Genomic DNA, 17,165 nt, shown 5'->3' on the forward strand with positions numbered 1-17,165 from the left:
CACGGTTACTAGCCCTCTGAATAGTGATTATTGCCTTTTTGTTGCTAACCATGATGTCAACTAATCTATTAATTTCATTGGTAGCCCTAGTGCCTACAATGCTGTGTGTTTAATATCAGTAAATTTAAATGTTTTTTTAAAAACCAATCAAACGAAGATTACACAAAACGTAATCAATGTACTCAAATATTTACCACTGCGAGATTAATTTGAACATAATAGCTAAATGTCATTAGAATTATTCACTTCCTATCCATCCAATGTTACAAATGGTGCTTCTCGTAAATATATTGAATGTCATTAAAAGTGATTAGATTATGACCTCGGCCTGATTCACATTACTATGCGATTAAATACTCCATTTGCCTACGTCACTCTTCCAAATGGCTCAAGATAAAAGTCTAAACATTTATGGGTCCAAGTTATATTTATAAATAAATATATAGGGGCTACTTATAACATTCATCTTTTTGTATGTTATAATATGTAAAAACCTATATTATTATGTATTATGTTTTCATATCTTCTTTATTACTCCTAAACATCGTATTTCCTGTACCATTTATTTTTAATATTTCTGATATATATTATAGCAAGGACCGAGTACCCATATTTCAACTGATGAATGTTATGCACTGGTACTATCTTCAGAAGTTCTTGCAAAGAATGGTGCTTTCTTTCTTTTCTTTCAGATTTTAAATATGCAAATAATTGTGTTTTGAGGTACAGTAAATGTATTTGAATGTGAATGGCAGGGCGAGAAATGGCAATTAGACCGTTTCATGATCTTTTGAAAATTAACTTGACCAAGATTGTATAAAGCTAATCTTATGTCGAGACTCAACTCAACCAGGTGATAGAGGCGCTTGTGTTGACTTTCATTTGCAATCACACTACAAGCAGCTAGGTAGAACTATTTTCTCGGAGCACTGTGTTGCTTACAGCTAATTGCTATGCAACGCTACAATCACTTAATACAATGTTATTTGCATGGTATTCTTGTGGTTAATAACAGCCCAACATTACTGCCTTAATACGGTCACATGACCATTTTATCGCTTGTCGGTTGCTTTAAATTGCGGCAAATAGAACATAGCAACTTTGATAGGACTCACAGTTGCTGGCAAGTTACTGAAAGTCAGTTGAGTTGCAAGCGGGACATAAACTTAGCATAATATGTAATTTCCAGACCCAATATACCCAATTGTAATGTTGTGTAATTTATTTATATATACTAGACATGCAATTTCCCTTTTTTTTTATGTGTGTGACACTATGTTCTATATATCATTATATGATAATACGATTATCATATTCTAATGATTATAAAATAAAAAATATATTGAATGCAAACACAATATTTGTCAAATTTATTCCAGTTCTTGGTTTTTAATTTGTGTTCATTTAAAATATAACAAAGGAGGACAACGGGTCGGCAAAAATATGTGCAGTATGCATGGGGCATGATGGCCAGCGAATTTTATTGTAACTGCATATGCCTACATGTCCACGAACTGTGGCAAAACATCCTTTATTTGAATGAACTTGTGTCAATGGTTATTGCTGTATTCTGTGTACAATTTCAGGATAAATATACTTTCATCTACTTGAATCTCACATTTTTCCAGCCTAAAAATAAGCAGAGATACAGTATTAAATAAATGGGGAGAAATTGAATTTTATTGTAAATACTGGTATACTGTATTTTAAAACCTGCTTTAGTTTTTAGTGATTTAGATATTATTCAAACACCAAAATAACTTGATTGTTGATACTTACTTGGCTATGTTGTCCTTGTATCGTTTGAGTTGTACTGCTTCCGAGGGGGTGATCATATCTTCTATTTCCGCCGTCTGTGCAGCATCAGCCCCTGCACTCTGTAATGATGCTGCAATAGCTTCGACCCGCTGAGATTTTTCAATGACGCGTCTGATGAAACAACAATACACACAAGAGATGTTTAGTAGTATTCAACTACTTTTAGTATTCAGATGAAACTTAACAATATTATCATATACATTGTCATTAGTACATTAGTGCACAAGAAACTTTTATCAAACAATAGACAGTAATAACAAAAAGTAAAAATCATGTCATTCCAATTTGTTAAATCAATACTACTTTTACAGATACAAACATGGAAACTTACTTATTGATTTGCGTTTCATGGTTCCGTCTTAAGATTAGATTTACGAGAGACTTGTAGGATCTTTCGAGAATATTACGACACACCTGTTCTACATTCACATTGAACAGAAAGAATGTGCGTGATGGTGCATGATCTGGTGTGCGTGGAATTTCCTGCACCGTGACAAGCTGCTCAGCAAACAGGTTGTACAGCATTTCTTTGGCTTCTTTGGCAGGAATAAGTGCAAATTCCTCTATCTGATCAGAGTATTAGAAGGATTATTTATTTATTTTTTTCTATATCGGCATTTATATAACACCTTTCACAATCTGAAGAATATATATAAATTTTTTCTATATCGGCATTTATATAACACCTTTCACAATCTGAAGAATATATATAAAGTGCTGACATATTTCCCTGGTCACTTGATACCATTTTTGTGCAACTTCTCTGCTCCCTGGGGAATATCCCTAGTCATGCTGCTTTACACACATGACTTGTACGTTAATGCCATACCATCCTACTAGGTAACCATTTATACTCTTGGATGAAGAGAAGCAAACATAAGCAAAGTGCCTTGCCCACAAGCAGTGGGACGAGCATCAGTCTCAAACTCCCGATATCATGATCAGAAGTCCAACATCTTACAAGCTGCGTCACACGCGCCTCAAAAGTGTGTGGCGTAGAATATGAGAATATATTTAGAATTATAAATTCTAGAAATATTCAGTTTGGAGTGAAGCTGTAGCTTTAGATTAATTAAGCTTGTCTCCCAAATCAGCCACTTCTACACAGGTGGGCAAATTGCGGCCTGACAGCGATTTTTTTGCGGCCCGCGAAAATGAATTAAAAAAAACACTGGCTAGAAAATACATTGTTTCTAATACGGCCCAACACTGATCATATATAAAAAGTAACATTAAAACTGAGAATAAAGTGGTGTAAAAGCTTAGTTTTTTTTAGAAGCACACTGGAAGCATCAAAGTTAGGGTGCGGCCCTCAGTGTTACATAAAAAATTCACTTTGGCCCTCCGACTGATTTTTTTATGCCCACCCCTGCGCTACTACTACAAAAATTCATACCTGCTTCTGTTCTAAGTATTTCTTAAGTAGTAACAACTTGAATATTCTGTAACTTTTCTGACCAAACCGCTCTAGGACTGTAGATTCAAGTGTGGCTACACAGAGTGCCCTCACAGCTTTGTGAATATCTGTAATGCGTTAAGAAAATGGCAGACAATACTACAAGATAAGACAAAATGATTAAGACAAATAATGTTTTTTTTTTATTATCAATCACTTATTGATGGTTCATTATAAATGCTTGCTGATGCTGCTGTTATAAGTATAAAAGTACTTTAAAAAAAAATCATACTGATGAATTTCTTGGTTTACATATTATGCTAATTAAATAAGTACATTGATTGTAGAAGTAAAAACACGTTATATCGTCATTGCGGACTTATAAAATCCGCATATGCCTTAAAACTAAAAGAAAATGCATACTTTTGGAGTCCGTACTGAAAATCCGCAATGAAAATATAACGTGTTCAAATCTACATTCTTATGACTTCAACATTTCCAAAGGATACTGACAACATACATTCCTCCACCTGATGTGCTGAATTTTGATATGAACTCAGTCTGAAAACAAAAAAACGTATATTTCAATATTGAGAACCGTTTTTAAAGCATTTTTTTTTTTATTTTTTTTTTTATTTTACTTCAAGTCACACTTTACAGAATAATAAAATATTTATATAAATATAATAGAAAGTTTGAAGATACTAAATATTAATAAAGTTAGGCAATAGAGAATATCAATCAATATATCATATAAAAAAACTATTTCAAGATGGAATAGCCAGCCAACATACTAGGCACTAGGATATATACATTCAGTGGGAAAGGCTGTTCAAAATTAAAGTTCTTACAATTTCCAGTAGGACCAAAGGAAAAGTTTAGTGTCAAGAGGGCAAAGCCTAGATGTGACCAAATTTCCTACACTGCACATATAATATAAACACTTGTACAAACTGTGCACCTGATCCTCTAACAGTATTTTTAGGTATTGGTTCAAAATGCTCTGGTCAATTGCTGGTTCTTTCGGCAAAGCCTCTAAGATCGTACTGGTTGACATTGGATTTGTGACATCAGCTTGGCAAACAGTAGTCACTTCACTAATTCTTAGCATTGTCTGGACAATTGATGCTGCATTCTGAGGAAAAACAATAACTGTCAACTTAAAATTAAATTAAAATGCAATCATAATAATGAGTTTTTAATTGGCCATATAGCACTACCAGCATTTATTATACTTTAATAATAATAACAATAATAATAATAATAATAATAATAATAATAATAATACAAAAAAAACCCAATTTAAACAAAATATTTTAAAAGTTTCCCAATTATATATATTTTAAATAATAATATTCTTCATTTATTCTTAACCAAGCCACAATTGGACAAAAGGGTGCCCATATATGGTGTGATTATCCTATTATTTCAATTTATGCTTCAGATTTTAAATTTTTTTCATTTTTCACCTTTTTCTACTTTTTTTCCTTCTGTATTAATGATAATTGTATTTCTTTTATAATAATAATAATAATTTCCAAAAATCTGACTTAATAATAATAATAATATTTTTTTTTATAGTTAAGTTTAAATTCATTTGTTACAAGTGAAGACTGACCTACTTACATCATCAATTCGTTTCCTGATGGCAGCAACAATCTCCTGGTCACGCATATATTGATGAAATCGGTCAAAGTTCACACACCAATAAATCCCCTGGTCAATTGCTGGCTATTTTTTGTAAAGTATACCAAATTGAATTAGGGGCTTGTGGAAATCAGTACACTACATAGGTTTGTGATTCAGAAGTACAAATGGAATTGTGGTAGTGTATGAACAAGATAAAGATGGTTTAATAATAATATGCTAGTATTTTCATATGGCCATGGTTTTCGCAAGATGATTTTTCCTTTCTTCAGTTACTTACCTTTCTTTCAAGGTAGTAGCACATAAGAACTTATAAAGAGCTCAATAATCAATAACCTAATGAATCTTTCTTACATGATGTGCTTTTTAAGGAGCCACAAACTAGCAGCAGACCAAATTACTGATACAGTATACACAATTAAGAAATTCATTTTCATTTTTTTATTTTATTCAGGTGACAGTATATCAATTAATGCCATTAAAAGCATAATGTATACACACCTCTGTTTTCTGCTTTTTTGATGGATTAGCATCTTCTTCTGTAGACAGCTTTCTCTTTCTTATGTTCACTTTACCTAAAAGACACAATGGTGACCAGGGTTACAGCTGCTTTAAGCTGGACACACACTGCATCAGCCCACAGTTGATGAGGTGTGCTCAAAGGATCATCTCCAACGTCCAGCATCAACACAACCAGAGTTGGATTTGTTGGCAAACAGTCGGCCAATGCAGTTTTTGTCCGCTATTCAACTATTTACTACGAATATTCTTAAACTATCTGTTAACCAATATAAGATCTATGGGAAGAATTTGGAAATTTTATTTCATTTCTTTCTATGCCTAGACTGTGAATTTAGTCAAAGAATACATATCTGCATAAGTCATATAAATATATACAATATTTGCCTAATTCAAATTGATGAAGTTTATTAGGACAGTACTAAACAAACAGTATCTTTTAAAAGAAATAGATTATTAAAAATATGTTCAAATCTTCCTTACTATCAGGAGCCATTCCTGTTGGGATTTTGTACATATCTTCTTCTGTTACAGTAAGCCTTGGTGCTACACTGTCTTCCTTTGATGCATCCTTATCACTGGTTGTTGCAGACCGCTGCAAGAAGTGTGTGTTGACGAGGTCAACAAACTTTTGCCGCACAGTTGCCTCTTCTATGATTTTATTTTCTACATAGAAACATAATTAAGTGTTAGCATATTCTTACTGTGTTTTTGTTGGAACCAATATTCACACTTTAATCCTAACCTAATATACCAACTAGATTTATTAAATATTAATCACATCAATATTATCTTTTTATTATTATTATTATCATTATTATTATTTTAACAAATTACACTTCTTTGTTTAATAATTATTAATATTAACACTAATACAAATAATTAGTAATATTATTAATAATAATATATACACCCTAAAAACATATTGCAGAGCACTCTTAAGATACATAAAGGAAAACAATATCACACCAAATCTAACAGTGTGTTTTGTCAACATAGGTATACATGTTTCTCATAAAGTATTTAACCATTTCCAAAGTGTTTAGAATGCATGTGTACCACCCTAGATGTTTAGCCTGGGATTCAGGGTGCCCATATATGGTGTGATTATCCTCTTATTTCAGTTTATGCTTCAGATTTTAAATTTTTTTCATTTTTCACCTTTTTTCCTTCTGTATTAATGATAATTGTATTTCTTTTATAATAATAATAATAATTTCCAAAAATCGGACTTAATAATAATAATAATATTTTTTTTTATAGTTAAGTTTCAATTCATTTGTTACAAGTGAAGACTGACCTACTTACATCATCAATTCGTTTCCTGATGGCAGCAACAATCTCCTGGTCACGCATATATTGATGAAATCGGTCAAAGTTCACACACCAGTAAATCCCCTGGTCAATTGCTGGCTATTTTTTGTAAAGTATACAAAATTGAATTAGGGGCTTGTGGAAATCAGTACATAGGTTTGTGATTCAGAAGTACAAATGGAATTGTGGTAGTGTATGAACAAGATAAAGATGGTTTAATAATAATATGCTAGTATTTTCATATGGCCATGGTTTTCGCAAGATAATTTTTCCTTTCTTCAGTGACTTACCTTTCTTTCAAGGTAGTAACACATAAGAACTTATAAAGAGCTCAATATTCAATAACCTTAGGAATCTTTCTTACATGATGTGCTTTTTAAGGAGCCACAAACTAGCAGCAGACCAAATTACTGATACAGTATACACAATTAAGAAATTCATTTTCATTTTTTTATTTTATTCGGGTGACAGTGTATCAATTAATGCCATTAAAAGCATAATGTATGCACACCTCTGTTTTCTGCTTTTTTGATGGATTAGTATCTTCTTCTGTAGACAGCTTTCTCTTTCTTATGTTCACTTTACCTAAAAGACACAATTGGTGACCAGGGTTACAGCTGCTTTAAGCCGAACACACACTGCATCAGCCCACAGTTGATGAGGTGTGCTCAAAGGATCATCTCCAACGTCCAGCATCAACACAACCAGAGTTGGATTTGTTGGCCAACAGTCGGCCAATGCAGTTTTTGTCCGCTATTCAACTATTTACTACGAATATTCTTAAACTATCTGTTAACCAATATAAGATCTATGGGAAGAATTTGGAAATTTTATTTCATTTCTTTCTATGCCTAGACTGTGAATTTAGTCAAAGAATACATATCTGCATAAGTCATATAAATATATACAATATTTGCCTAATTCAAATTGATGAAGTTTATTAGGACAGTACTAAACAAACAGTATCTTTTAAAAAAAAATAGATTATTAAAAATATGTTCAAATCTTCCTTACTATCAGGAGCCATTCCTGTTGGGATTTTGTACATATCTTCTTCTGTTACAGTAAGCCTTGGTGCTACACTGTCTTCCTTTGATGCATCCTTATCACTGGTTGTTGCAGACCGCTGCAAGAAGTGTGTGTTGACGAGGTCAACAAACTTTTGCCGCACAGTTGCCTCTTCTATGATTTTATTTTCTACATAGAAACATAATTAAGTGTTAGCATATTCTTACTGTGTTTTTGTTGGAACCAATATTCACACTTTAATCCTAACCTAATATACCAACTAGATTTATTAAATATTAATCACATCAATATTATCTTTTTATTATTATTATTATCATTATTATTATTTTAACAAATTACACTTCTTTGTTTAATAATTATTAATATTAACACTAATACAAATAATTAGTAATATTATTAATAATAATATATACACCCTAAAAACATATTGCAGAGCACTCTTAAGATACATAAAGGAAAACAATATCACACCAAATCTAACAGTGTGTTTTGTCAACATAGGTATACATGTTTCTCATAAAGTATTTAACCATTTCCAAAGTGTTTAGAATGCATGTGTACCACCCTAGATGTTTAGCCTGGGATTCAAACATACGTTCAAGAACTTCAGTCAGCCTCTGCCAGACTTTGGCAACCACCTCGCTCATTAGCATATGTCCATTCTGTAGCAGTTCCTCAATGATCAACTCCCCGGCATCACCATACAAAGATTTGGCACAATAGATGTACTTTGGATATCGTGTGTGTAGGAGGATACGGTCGAGCCTGGCAGAATACTCCACAAACCCCCGTTTGTTGCAATCAAACTCAACATGGCCAAGTTGAATAAGGACAGCGATTGCTTTTTTCACCTGAAATGAGAGACATATGAAATACAGATATAACATGGTTATATATATTAGGAATCAATAAAAAAAAATAAAAGAAATTATAATTTTTCTAATTTTAGTCAAATTATACAGTAGGTGAAATCGATGTAGACATCTCAATACCTGAGAAACATGTTGAATTGTCAACTGTAAGGTTTCTTTGATGGGGATTCTTGATGTAGTTGTAGTGTATCAATTTCATTTTTCCTGGCAATGCACTTTCTACCAGTTTTCTCTAAACAGTTTATGCATGAGGGCATGAGTTTTTCCTCATGAAAATATGTTTTTATAGGTTTTTAATAGAGTTTTATAGGCATTTTTTATATGAGTTTTATATATATACTTTTTATAGACTTTCTTATACATACTTTTTAGACTATTAATATAATTTGTATAGACTTTATATCGATATCTTATAGGTTCATAAATACCTATATAGGTAAGTCTAGGCCTACACCACTAAGCTGCCCACCATAAGTCTGAGCCTTGCCTACTTCTTACCCTATCAACTACAAACGTAGCCTAGACTAGGTCTAGCCTAGCTAGGCCTAGCTGGTCGTTTTCCCTCACTCACCTGCTCCAGTTTAAGCTGTGTTTCATTTGCGAGCAACCTACAAGGCTTCGCACCATTTTTCACTAAGCAAGTACATACTTTTTCGACCACCTCTCCATAATGATCTTGCATGAGTAGTGCACCTAATTTACACTGAGTCTTTGACATTTCAGACGTTACCCTGGCCAGGGCCTAGAATTCCTTCATCAATCGATGTTTACATCAAGCGCAGCATGGAGAAAATAATAAAATATAGACCGCCCTCTCTCGTTATTAATTAACCTACTAGGCGCTGCAATCAAGACAAAAAGTTTTTCTGATTATTGATAAAGATATCTCGAACATGACCACAAAATAAATTATTATAATATTTATTTCAAATAAAATGTTTTTATATTTTTTGAAATTATAATAATTAATGTATTTATACCATATTAATTTAGAGTTATTATGAATGCTGCAAATTCCAACTGTTGGGCTCGAAATGGCTGCCTCCATGAATTCAAGAAGGATCTTAGTTGGATATCGAAAACAAGGCTCTCATAGCGTAGAAATTGCACCATTTCAGCAAGTAATTATAAAAACAATAACCTTATATTACATTTACTTGATTTTAAGATTATACTTAAAAATCATTTTCGCTAGGCCTGAACATTTAATTTATAATTCCTGGCTTATTCTACCCGGCCTAGGCCTAGCTAGCTTGCCTAGCCTAACTAGGCCTAGTAGCCTACTAGTACTAGGCCTAGGCCTGGTAGCCTAGTTACCTAGGCCAGTGGTACATAGGTTAGGTAAACCTAGAACAGTCCTAGTCCTACTACTACTAGGCCGAGAGCCTCCTGTGGTAAATAGGAATAGGGGCCTACATACCTGCCAACATTTAAAAGAAGAAAAGAGGTAGGAAGTTATTGAGAAAATGGCGTGTAGCGCCATCCGAGTGCGAAGCCCGAGGCGGGGCTGAGTTTGGTAGGGGGGGGGGGTCTCCCCCTCCCAACAATGGGGGGTCCAGGGGGCGCAGCTATAACAGTTCAGTAAATTTAAGGGTTTAGATAATCGATTTTAGAGGTACAAAAAATGGAAAGGATGGAAATGTTCAGTTGGTCAAAAACTATAAAAATAGGATCAGATGACAGATCGTGGCCTCGTGTGATCCCACACTACTCCTAGGAAACTCAACACCACGCACGCCTCGAGTTACCATAGGTTACTGCACCAGGCGCCAAATATTATATTATGAGTGTGTATAGTGTGGCCGGAGGCTTAAATTAAGGGTAGCGCATCATTCTGACGGCGAACAAGATTATTTTGATTGAGAACTTAGCATAAAATAATGTTGATTTTCAATTTTTAAAAATTGGTAGGGACAGCCTGGTAATTCGGTAGGCGGTAGAAAAGTGAGAAAATCGGTAGCCTACCGCCTAAATCGGTAGGGTTGGCAGGTATGGGCCTAAGAAAAGTAGAGATTCTAATTTTAAGTTTTTTTTATGCAAGTTTTGCTTGTTTTATTAATACTATTGCCTGAATTAATACAAAACAAAGTGACTTTGCCAAAAACTAGGCCTTAACCTATCTCGTAATATAAACCAATGTATATGATGTGGTTATGATTCAGGTCGGTATCCGATCATTTCGGTCGCGCCTTCATTTCGGCCGTGCTATTTTCGTAATGCATTTCCTACAGTAGCGATTTACAACTTTACAACAACTATTTTATTCACCCCTGATCCAGACTAGTACTGTCTAAAAAGTGCTATTTTCATTCACTTTTTAGTTTTTTTTTTCATGTCTCACCCTAGCTCTCACTGTGCCTCCCTGAATAATAAAACTAAAATTTAAACCAAATATCGTTGAAAGTTTTCCACCAATTTCAATTTTTTCTTGATATGTTATATAGTACATTTTTACCATAGTGCGTCTTTGATTACTTCGGTGTTAGTGGAGAAACTACAAAGCTAAGTTGCAGTCTACAAGATGGACTTGTTGTGCTGTCCAATGAGGGAGATGAAAAAGTTCTTGTCAAGGTTGGTTCTCTTTAAGACTAAGTCCAGTTTGGCTAAAAGTGACCTGTTTCTAATTCCAATTCTTAATTAAGTAAACCTACATCATTTCTGATAAAATGCTGAAAATATAAACATCTTCAATTACACATGGCCTTTATTTATTTCTTACATATTTTTTATTGATTGATTTAAAAAATATTAATTCATAAAAAATATTAATTTACTACATGTTTTAAAATTGATATGATACTAATCTATTTTGTGTTTTCTTCAAGCATCCATCGTTTTGTCCTATGCATGCATTGACAGAGTCTGATGTCAAGCTGATACCTGCTGAAACGATTTCAAGAGGCTTTGATGTTGGTGTTGCGACGTTACTGCAGTCATCGGACAGACACTTGTTAATGACCAGACGAGCCAAGCATCTAAGAAACTTTCCAGGCATTTGGGTTCCGCCTGGTGGCCATGTTGAAGCCAATGAAACAGTTGAGTAAACTTTGCTAGTACAGTATGTTTAGGGATGTTTTCATATCCAACAAATGTGCAATGGAGTGGAACTGTAGCTCAGTGGTTCATTAAGATGCTGGCTTTCCAGTCCTGGGTTCCCCTGTCATTGCAGGTCTTTCTCATGACTAAAAAATAACTCCACTTCCTAAGCTTCATGAAGGAACCTATGAAGTTTATAAAGCATCATTCCATCCTGAAAGTGGTGAGTGTACATACTGCTGAATATGAATGTGTGGAAATTGAACAAAATTATGTGTTATAATTGAACATTACTAGAGTAGTGTGGGACTAAAAATAATCCTGAAAAATGTTTACAATATAAACATCCTGAGGAGTTATCCAATAACACAGCTTCATTTAGAATCTATCATACTGGAGCTAAATCCTAATAGTGACTTATATTAATGCTCCCCTTCCACTCCTGTGGTCTTTGTTTCAGGCGTCATAATCATTTAAAAGTGTTCAAGGAGGCGAAGCCCTTGAAGCGTCTACTATTATGTAGAAATTTACTTGTTCAACAGTGAATGTGAATGTGAATTACTTAAAAGTAAGGCCATGTAAAAAGCAATTGCTGATTTTGTATATTTGGTATAATATCACCTAACAATAACCAGAAATATATAAATTCAAGAATTCTGATACGCATTTGAAGATTCAAGATTCAAAACTGGCATGTCATTAATAAAACACAAAGGTATATAAAGTGGAAATTTTTTGCTAAAAATTAATTAAAAATGAAGCTATGTCTGAGTCATTCTGATAACTTTAAAGGTCATAAATGCATTAGACTGAATGTAGCTTGTGATTACACAGAACCAAATTTAATATTAAATAAATGTTTATATTTATTTCTTCCTGCAGTTACAAGAAGCAGGGCTGAGAGAATTAGAAGAGGAAACAGGTCTCCGAATCAAACCAGAAGATTGCATCTCAATCAAAGTTCTTGCCTTGTGGGAGGTATGCTGATATACTTGGCAAATAATAATATATCCGGAAATTATGTGGTGCACGGCTAAGGCTTTTTGCTTTCAAATATTTGGTTCAAATCTGAGGCTAGTCCCTTGTTTGTGTCCTTGGGCAGGCTATTCCCTTGTTTGTGTCCTTGGGCACAGCACATATTTCTTTTTAGTAGAGGGGGTTGCACATGATTTGCTATGAATCTAAAGACAAGGCATTGAACACAAGCATTGTTTTTGGTGGCGTATACCTATGTAATGGAATATATTTCCAATCAATTTGAATGGATTGTCATTAAAACCGGTCTGTTGCTTGCATGTCAAATCAAATCATGCCACTCTACAGTATTCCAAGCAGTTCTCTGTATTCTCAGTGGCGTAATCTGGAAGCAAATAAATCTGGAATCATAGTATGTGAAGCTACTTAAATTCCTAATGGTGCAATGTGAAAGCAAAGCAGGTTGAGAATGGTGATGATGCCTGATGATGATACCATTACTAAACATGATTAGAATAGAATATATAAATATCATTACCTTTTAAACTTCATCACAAAAAATTGTTTATATTTCATTTTTTTAAATATATTTTTAGTCTGTATACCCTGCTATGCTGTCACAAGGCTTGCCGAAGCGCCACCACATGGTGATATACCAAATTGCTATCGTGGACGAAGATCATATAAAGTTGCAAGAAAGGTTAGCATTGGATCCGAACGAAACAGACGCAGCTGCTTGGCTGTCCGAGGACTGTCTAAGTGAGATTGCTATGTCAGCTGACAATAATCAACCAATGCGGGAGTTACCTTGTCATCTACCTCAAACATTCCAGTACGTTATTTTGTATAGTGTAATATAATAATAATAAATTGTCATTTATATAGCACATATTGCATGTACTGCCTATAATTTGTGTCTATTAAATGTCAAGGCTAAATATATTCTTGTTGTAATGTACAAACCTTATATATGCCATTTGAATATAACTTTAATATTGTTATTATTACTATGTCCATTTGCATTTTTTTTAAATAATTATCTTTCAGGTCAGTTGTTTTAAGAGCAGACACAAACCAGCCAACTATTCAGGTCATGCAGACATCAATGCTTTTTGCAACAGCACCCCCAACAGGTCCAGATGTAGAACGGATCAGTACGGGAACAAAATTTGCAATTCAGCAGTGGTGTAAAGCTAATGGCAACTCATTCAATTGATTTTATTTATAGTTTATTCTTATTTATTTATTTTGATCTTCTTAATTCATGAAAATACTTTGATAATTTATGAATTTATGATAATACTGCCCCTCCCCCCTTGAAGAACCACATTTGGCATGAATGCCTCCCTCAAGGTATTTTTTTTTTCTCAAGTAAGCGACCCCACACCTCCCCTCCCCGAAATGACTAAACAAATCTAATGGAAGCAACATTATTCTAAACACTTTCTATTAATGTTCTACTCCAGTACAATTAAAATTTTTTCTAACCTGGATGGGATCAATAAGTCTTTATGATCATGCAGTAACACATTTTGATGGTAATTATGTTTCGTAGTTCCACCCACATTTAAAGTGAAATTAAGGGGCATTTATTTGAGTATATAGGTATCCATTTTACATCCAAAAAATTAAACGCCTTCCTTGAATAAGCACCCCTTCAAAAAGTCTTCTCGACAATATATTCCCCCGGGCGTTTATTCAAATAAATATGGTAATTGCATTTTTGATTTTTTTTTTTTTATTCAATGTATTGTTTTTTAAGAGCTTATTCTCTTGTAAATTAATTTAGAAATAATTGACAACAGATTATTATTTCGCTTTGCATAAAACAATATATATTTCGAATGAATATGCAAGCTGATAAAATTTAATAAAATGCAATATGTACTGTATATTTATATGTAAAATATGTGCGAATGAAAACAATTAAAATTATGGTTTTTAAATGAATCTGCCTTTGTTTTAGATATTGTATTTAAAGAGTATTAAGAAACTTGAGATATTCATTAATTAATTTTTACAGTACCATATTTATTTTTACTTTATATGCGTAAATGCTTAGGTTGCCAAACTCTTGTTAATATAGGCCTATAGTATTTAAAAATAATTTCAATCCTGTTTACCACAATTCAAAGCGACTGACCCAAATTTGTTTCAATGTCAGCCTCTATATAAATCAAGAATTATTAATGCATATCGGTGAAATTTAAGCTAATCCCATTTTATAAATATTTTGATAAATCAAGGACTTTTAACTGTACAATTAAAAGCCCTCGTAAAAATAACTTCAGTTAAAGCTGTGACTGCCAATAGTCGTTTCTAGAAGGAACTGAGCTATCTATAAATTTAAATACATCTATTCAATCAACCACACACTGAACTCACTTTCAATAATCCTTATCGGGTTATTAAGGGTCAAGTATTTGTTATGTCGAATTAAATTGTTTTATTGAGGCTGATCAGTTCGCGCTGGGTTTACTAATTTTTTAACATGGGCTATTCATTAAAAAGCCTATTAAAAACACAATCGGCAATACGATCTGCTCATCTAAACTGTGCGGTATGAGGACGTCAGGCCTACACGGTGTATACACCGCCAGGATTAAAATGAATGGGGTTTGGGAACACAGGGAAACGCCCTAGCTGTTTCCTGCCTGGAACTGAGCACCATGATGGGTCTTGTGATATTTTTTTTTAAATGCGACGTAAAAATTGATACATTTTAAAGACGTGGTGGCAAAATCTGACCTTGACATTATAAAAGTTTTTTCTCAACATAAACAACAGTTTTTTCAGAGTATCTACGTGGTGTGCAGAAAAAAATTAATATTATTATAAAAGTTGCCATTTATATAAACAGCGAAGGAAGTACACTAACAAAAATACCAAAGCTGACAGATGTATATTAAGTTGGATGAACATACGCTTAGAAAAGATAGTTTACTGTAGGACTCTAATCCATTGCTGTTAATAACAATGTACTGTGTAGTTAGTTTCCTTTTTATTTGATAATAATAATTCTAATAATCTTGGATTTATATCGCCTCACGTTGACACAACCTCGAGGCGCTTATTTTCCATTGAATATGATTTTATCGTGGTTAAAGAAAGCGGTGGAAAACCAATGGCCTGAGCATTTAATATTCATCTGTTTTTGTCACAACTTTTCATACCTGATGATGGGCTATGCCCGAAACATGTCGTATCAAATAAATTTCTGAGGCAGGTCACAACCGTGTTGCTTTTGATTTTATATCATGTCACACTGCCTATGCAGCTTCTTTGATTATATATATATACTCGCCAGGGATTTTTATTCCGGGAGGTTTTGGCCCCCCCCCCCCCCCTTTGTCGGATTGTTGGGATCACTCTTGGTAAATGTCTGAAGCCACCACTGTTCATTAGATTATTGGAGGATGAAGACCTACTGATCCAGATTTATATGTTTTCGCTATTAAAACATTTAATATATAGACCTAGCGTCTGTCTCCGTGGTTGATTTACGCAACTTAGTCACCGCCAGAGTTCATGGGCAGGACACGGTGTACTGTACTGTAGCGTTTATACTTTCGAAATCTGCCCTCAACGTGTAGCCTTGAACGATTATTAGTATTACCAATTTTATTTTATTGGTGAGAAATGACCGAAAGCGTTCATTTGAGATTTGTGTGAGTCGCCGTCGCCGTTGCTGTCCTCCCTCTTGTATTCATAAACTGTCTTGTTTTGTATCTTTAGCAAATCATGCTAATGATAAAGTCAGCAAAAGCGTTCAATCTGTTTAGTAGAAGAAGCATTCGCTTATAACTGTTTCGCATCATTCACTGCGGGTTGATCGTCGGAACAAGGTGCTTATATTACAGTACTAAACCATCTCAGTGTAAACAAACTTCGGCTGCCTCAACAATGGGTATACAAAATACACGCGGATGGTCTATTGCTGTTTGTGTTTTCGTTCTCAATGTCGGCATTGTTGGTGTTATTCACACGGTTAGCATGATTCTGATGACGTTACAAAAAGAGTTCGATGCGACGTCTACGGCAATAGGTGGGTATAATATTATGTTATTATTATAACGATTTATATTAAATGCTAATGGAGAATTTATATAGAGGCTACCCTGGGCCACTTCATCATGACATCATTCTAGGCTAGCAATTCCTTCATAAACTCCATTATTACTTTATGCATACACCCGTCCAATCATTTGCATTTCATTTCAACTCTATGCCGTACCTCCAGATTTCGCAACTCATTCATACTTTTGCAATACGATGCTTCAAATCAAAAGTCTAAATTTATGTTGCACTTTTAACTATATTTATTAACTGTATATAGTCATAGGTCATACCTTTTTTATATTTTAAATTGGTTAATTTTTGCTATTTTCGTTATATTTTCGATATTTGTAGGCATATAATATATAATCTGTCTCTTATACACATCTAGATGTGTATAAGAGACAGGTATTAAGAAACTTGAGATATTCATTAATTCATTATTACAGTACCATATTTCTGTCTCTTATACACATCTATATAAAGGTATATAAAGTGGAAAA

The 17,165-nt window shown here is 33.7% G+C and overlaps 2 protein-coding genes across 2 annotated transcripts; one reads left to right on the top strand and one right to left on the bottom strand.

The window, feature by feature from the left end:
• Positions 1-1,342: 1,342 nt before the first annotated feature.
• LOC117122537 (DNA-directed RNA polymerase III subunit RPC3-like) lies at positions 1,343-9,397 on the bottom strand. Its single transcript, XM_033268131.1, has 11 exons — positions 9,167-9,397; positions 8,319-8,574; positions 7,709-7,891; positions 7,206-7,279; positions 6,689-6,793; positions 4,176-4,349; positions 3,724-3,775; positions 3,215-3,342; positions 2,150-2,385; positions 1,780-1,929; positions 1,343-1,629 (listed from the first exon to the last, which is right to left on the bottom strand). Exons 1-11 carry the CDS (start codon positions 9,311-9,313, stop codon positions 1,551-1,553), a joined length of 1,584 nt encoding a protein of 527 aa, XP_033124022.1. The 5' UTR covers positions 9,314-9,397; the 3' UTR covers positions 1,343-1,550.
• Positions 9,398-9,566: 169 nt separating this feature from the next.
• Positions 9,567-14,504, top strand: LOC117122538 (nucleoside diphosphate-linked moiety X motif 17-like). The gene is made up of 6 exons (XM_033268132.1): positions 9,567-9,716; positions 11,056-11,166; positions 11,421-11,630; positions 12,514-12,609; positions 13,203-13,438; positions 13,654-14,504. The coding sequence occupies exons 1-6, from the start codon at positions 9,600-9,602 to the stop codon at positions 13,820-13,822; spliced, it is 939 nt and encodes a 312-aa protein (XP_033124023.1). The 5' UTR covers positions 9,567-9,599; the 3' UTR covers positions 13,823-14,504.
• The last annotated feature ends 2,661 nt before the right edge of the window (positions 14,505-17,165 follow it).

This window comes from Anneissia japonica, unplaced genomic scaffold (genome assembly GCF_011630105.1).
Source record: "Anneissia japonica isolate Jap-2015-1 unplaced genomic scaffold, ASM1163010v1 scaffold1889_len2455224_cov183, whole genome shotgun sequence".
NCBI classification, from domain to species: Eukaryota; Metazoa; Echinodermata; class Crinoidea; order Comatulida; family Comatulidae; genus Anneissia; species Anneissia japonica.

Excerpts from the sequence above, each read along its gene's own strand:
- LOC117122538 (XM_033268132.1), top strand. The coding sequence starts at position 9,600 with ATGCTGCAAATTCCAACTGTTGGGCTCGAAATGGCTGCCTCCATGAAT. Across the intron at positions 9,717-11,055 it reads AAATTGCACCATTTCAGCAA|TGCGTCTTTGATTACTTCGG; the intron begins GTAATTATAAAA and ends TTTTTACCATAG. Across the intron at positions 11,167-11,420 it reads ATGAAAAAGTTCTTGTCAAG|CATCCATCGTTTTGTCCTAT; the intron begins GTTGGTTCTCTT and ends GTTTTCTTCAAG.
- LOC117122537 (XM_033268131.1), bottom strand. The coding sequence starts at position 9,313 with ATGTCAAAGACTCAGTGTAAATTAGGTGCACTACTCATGCAAGATCAT. Across the intron at positions 7,280-7,708 it reads AACAGGAATGGCTCCTGATA|GTAAAGTGAACATAAGAAAG; the intron begins GTAAGGAAGATT and ends TGTGTCTTTTAG. Across the intron at positions 4,350-6,688 it reads TCAGGAAACGAATTGATGAT|AATGCAGCATCAATTGTCCA; the intron begins GTAAGTAGGTCA and ends GTTTTTCCTCAG.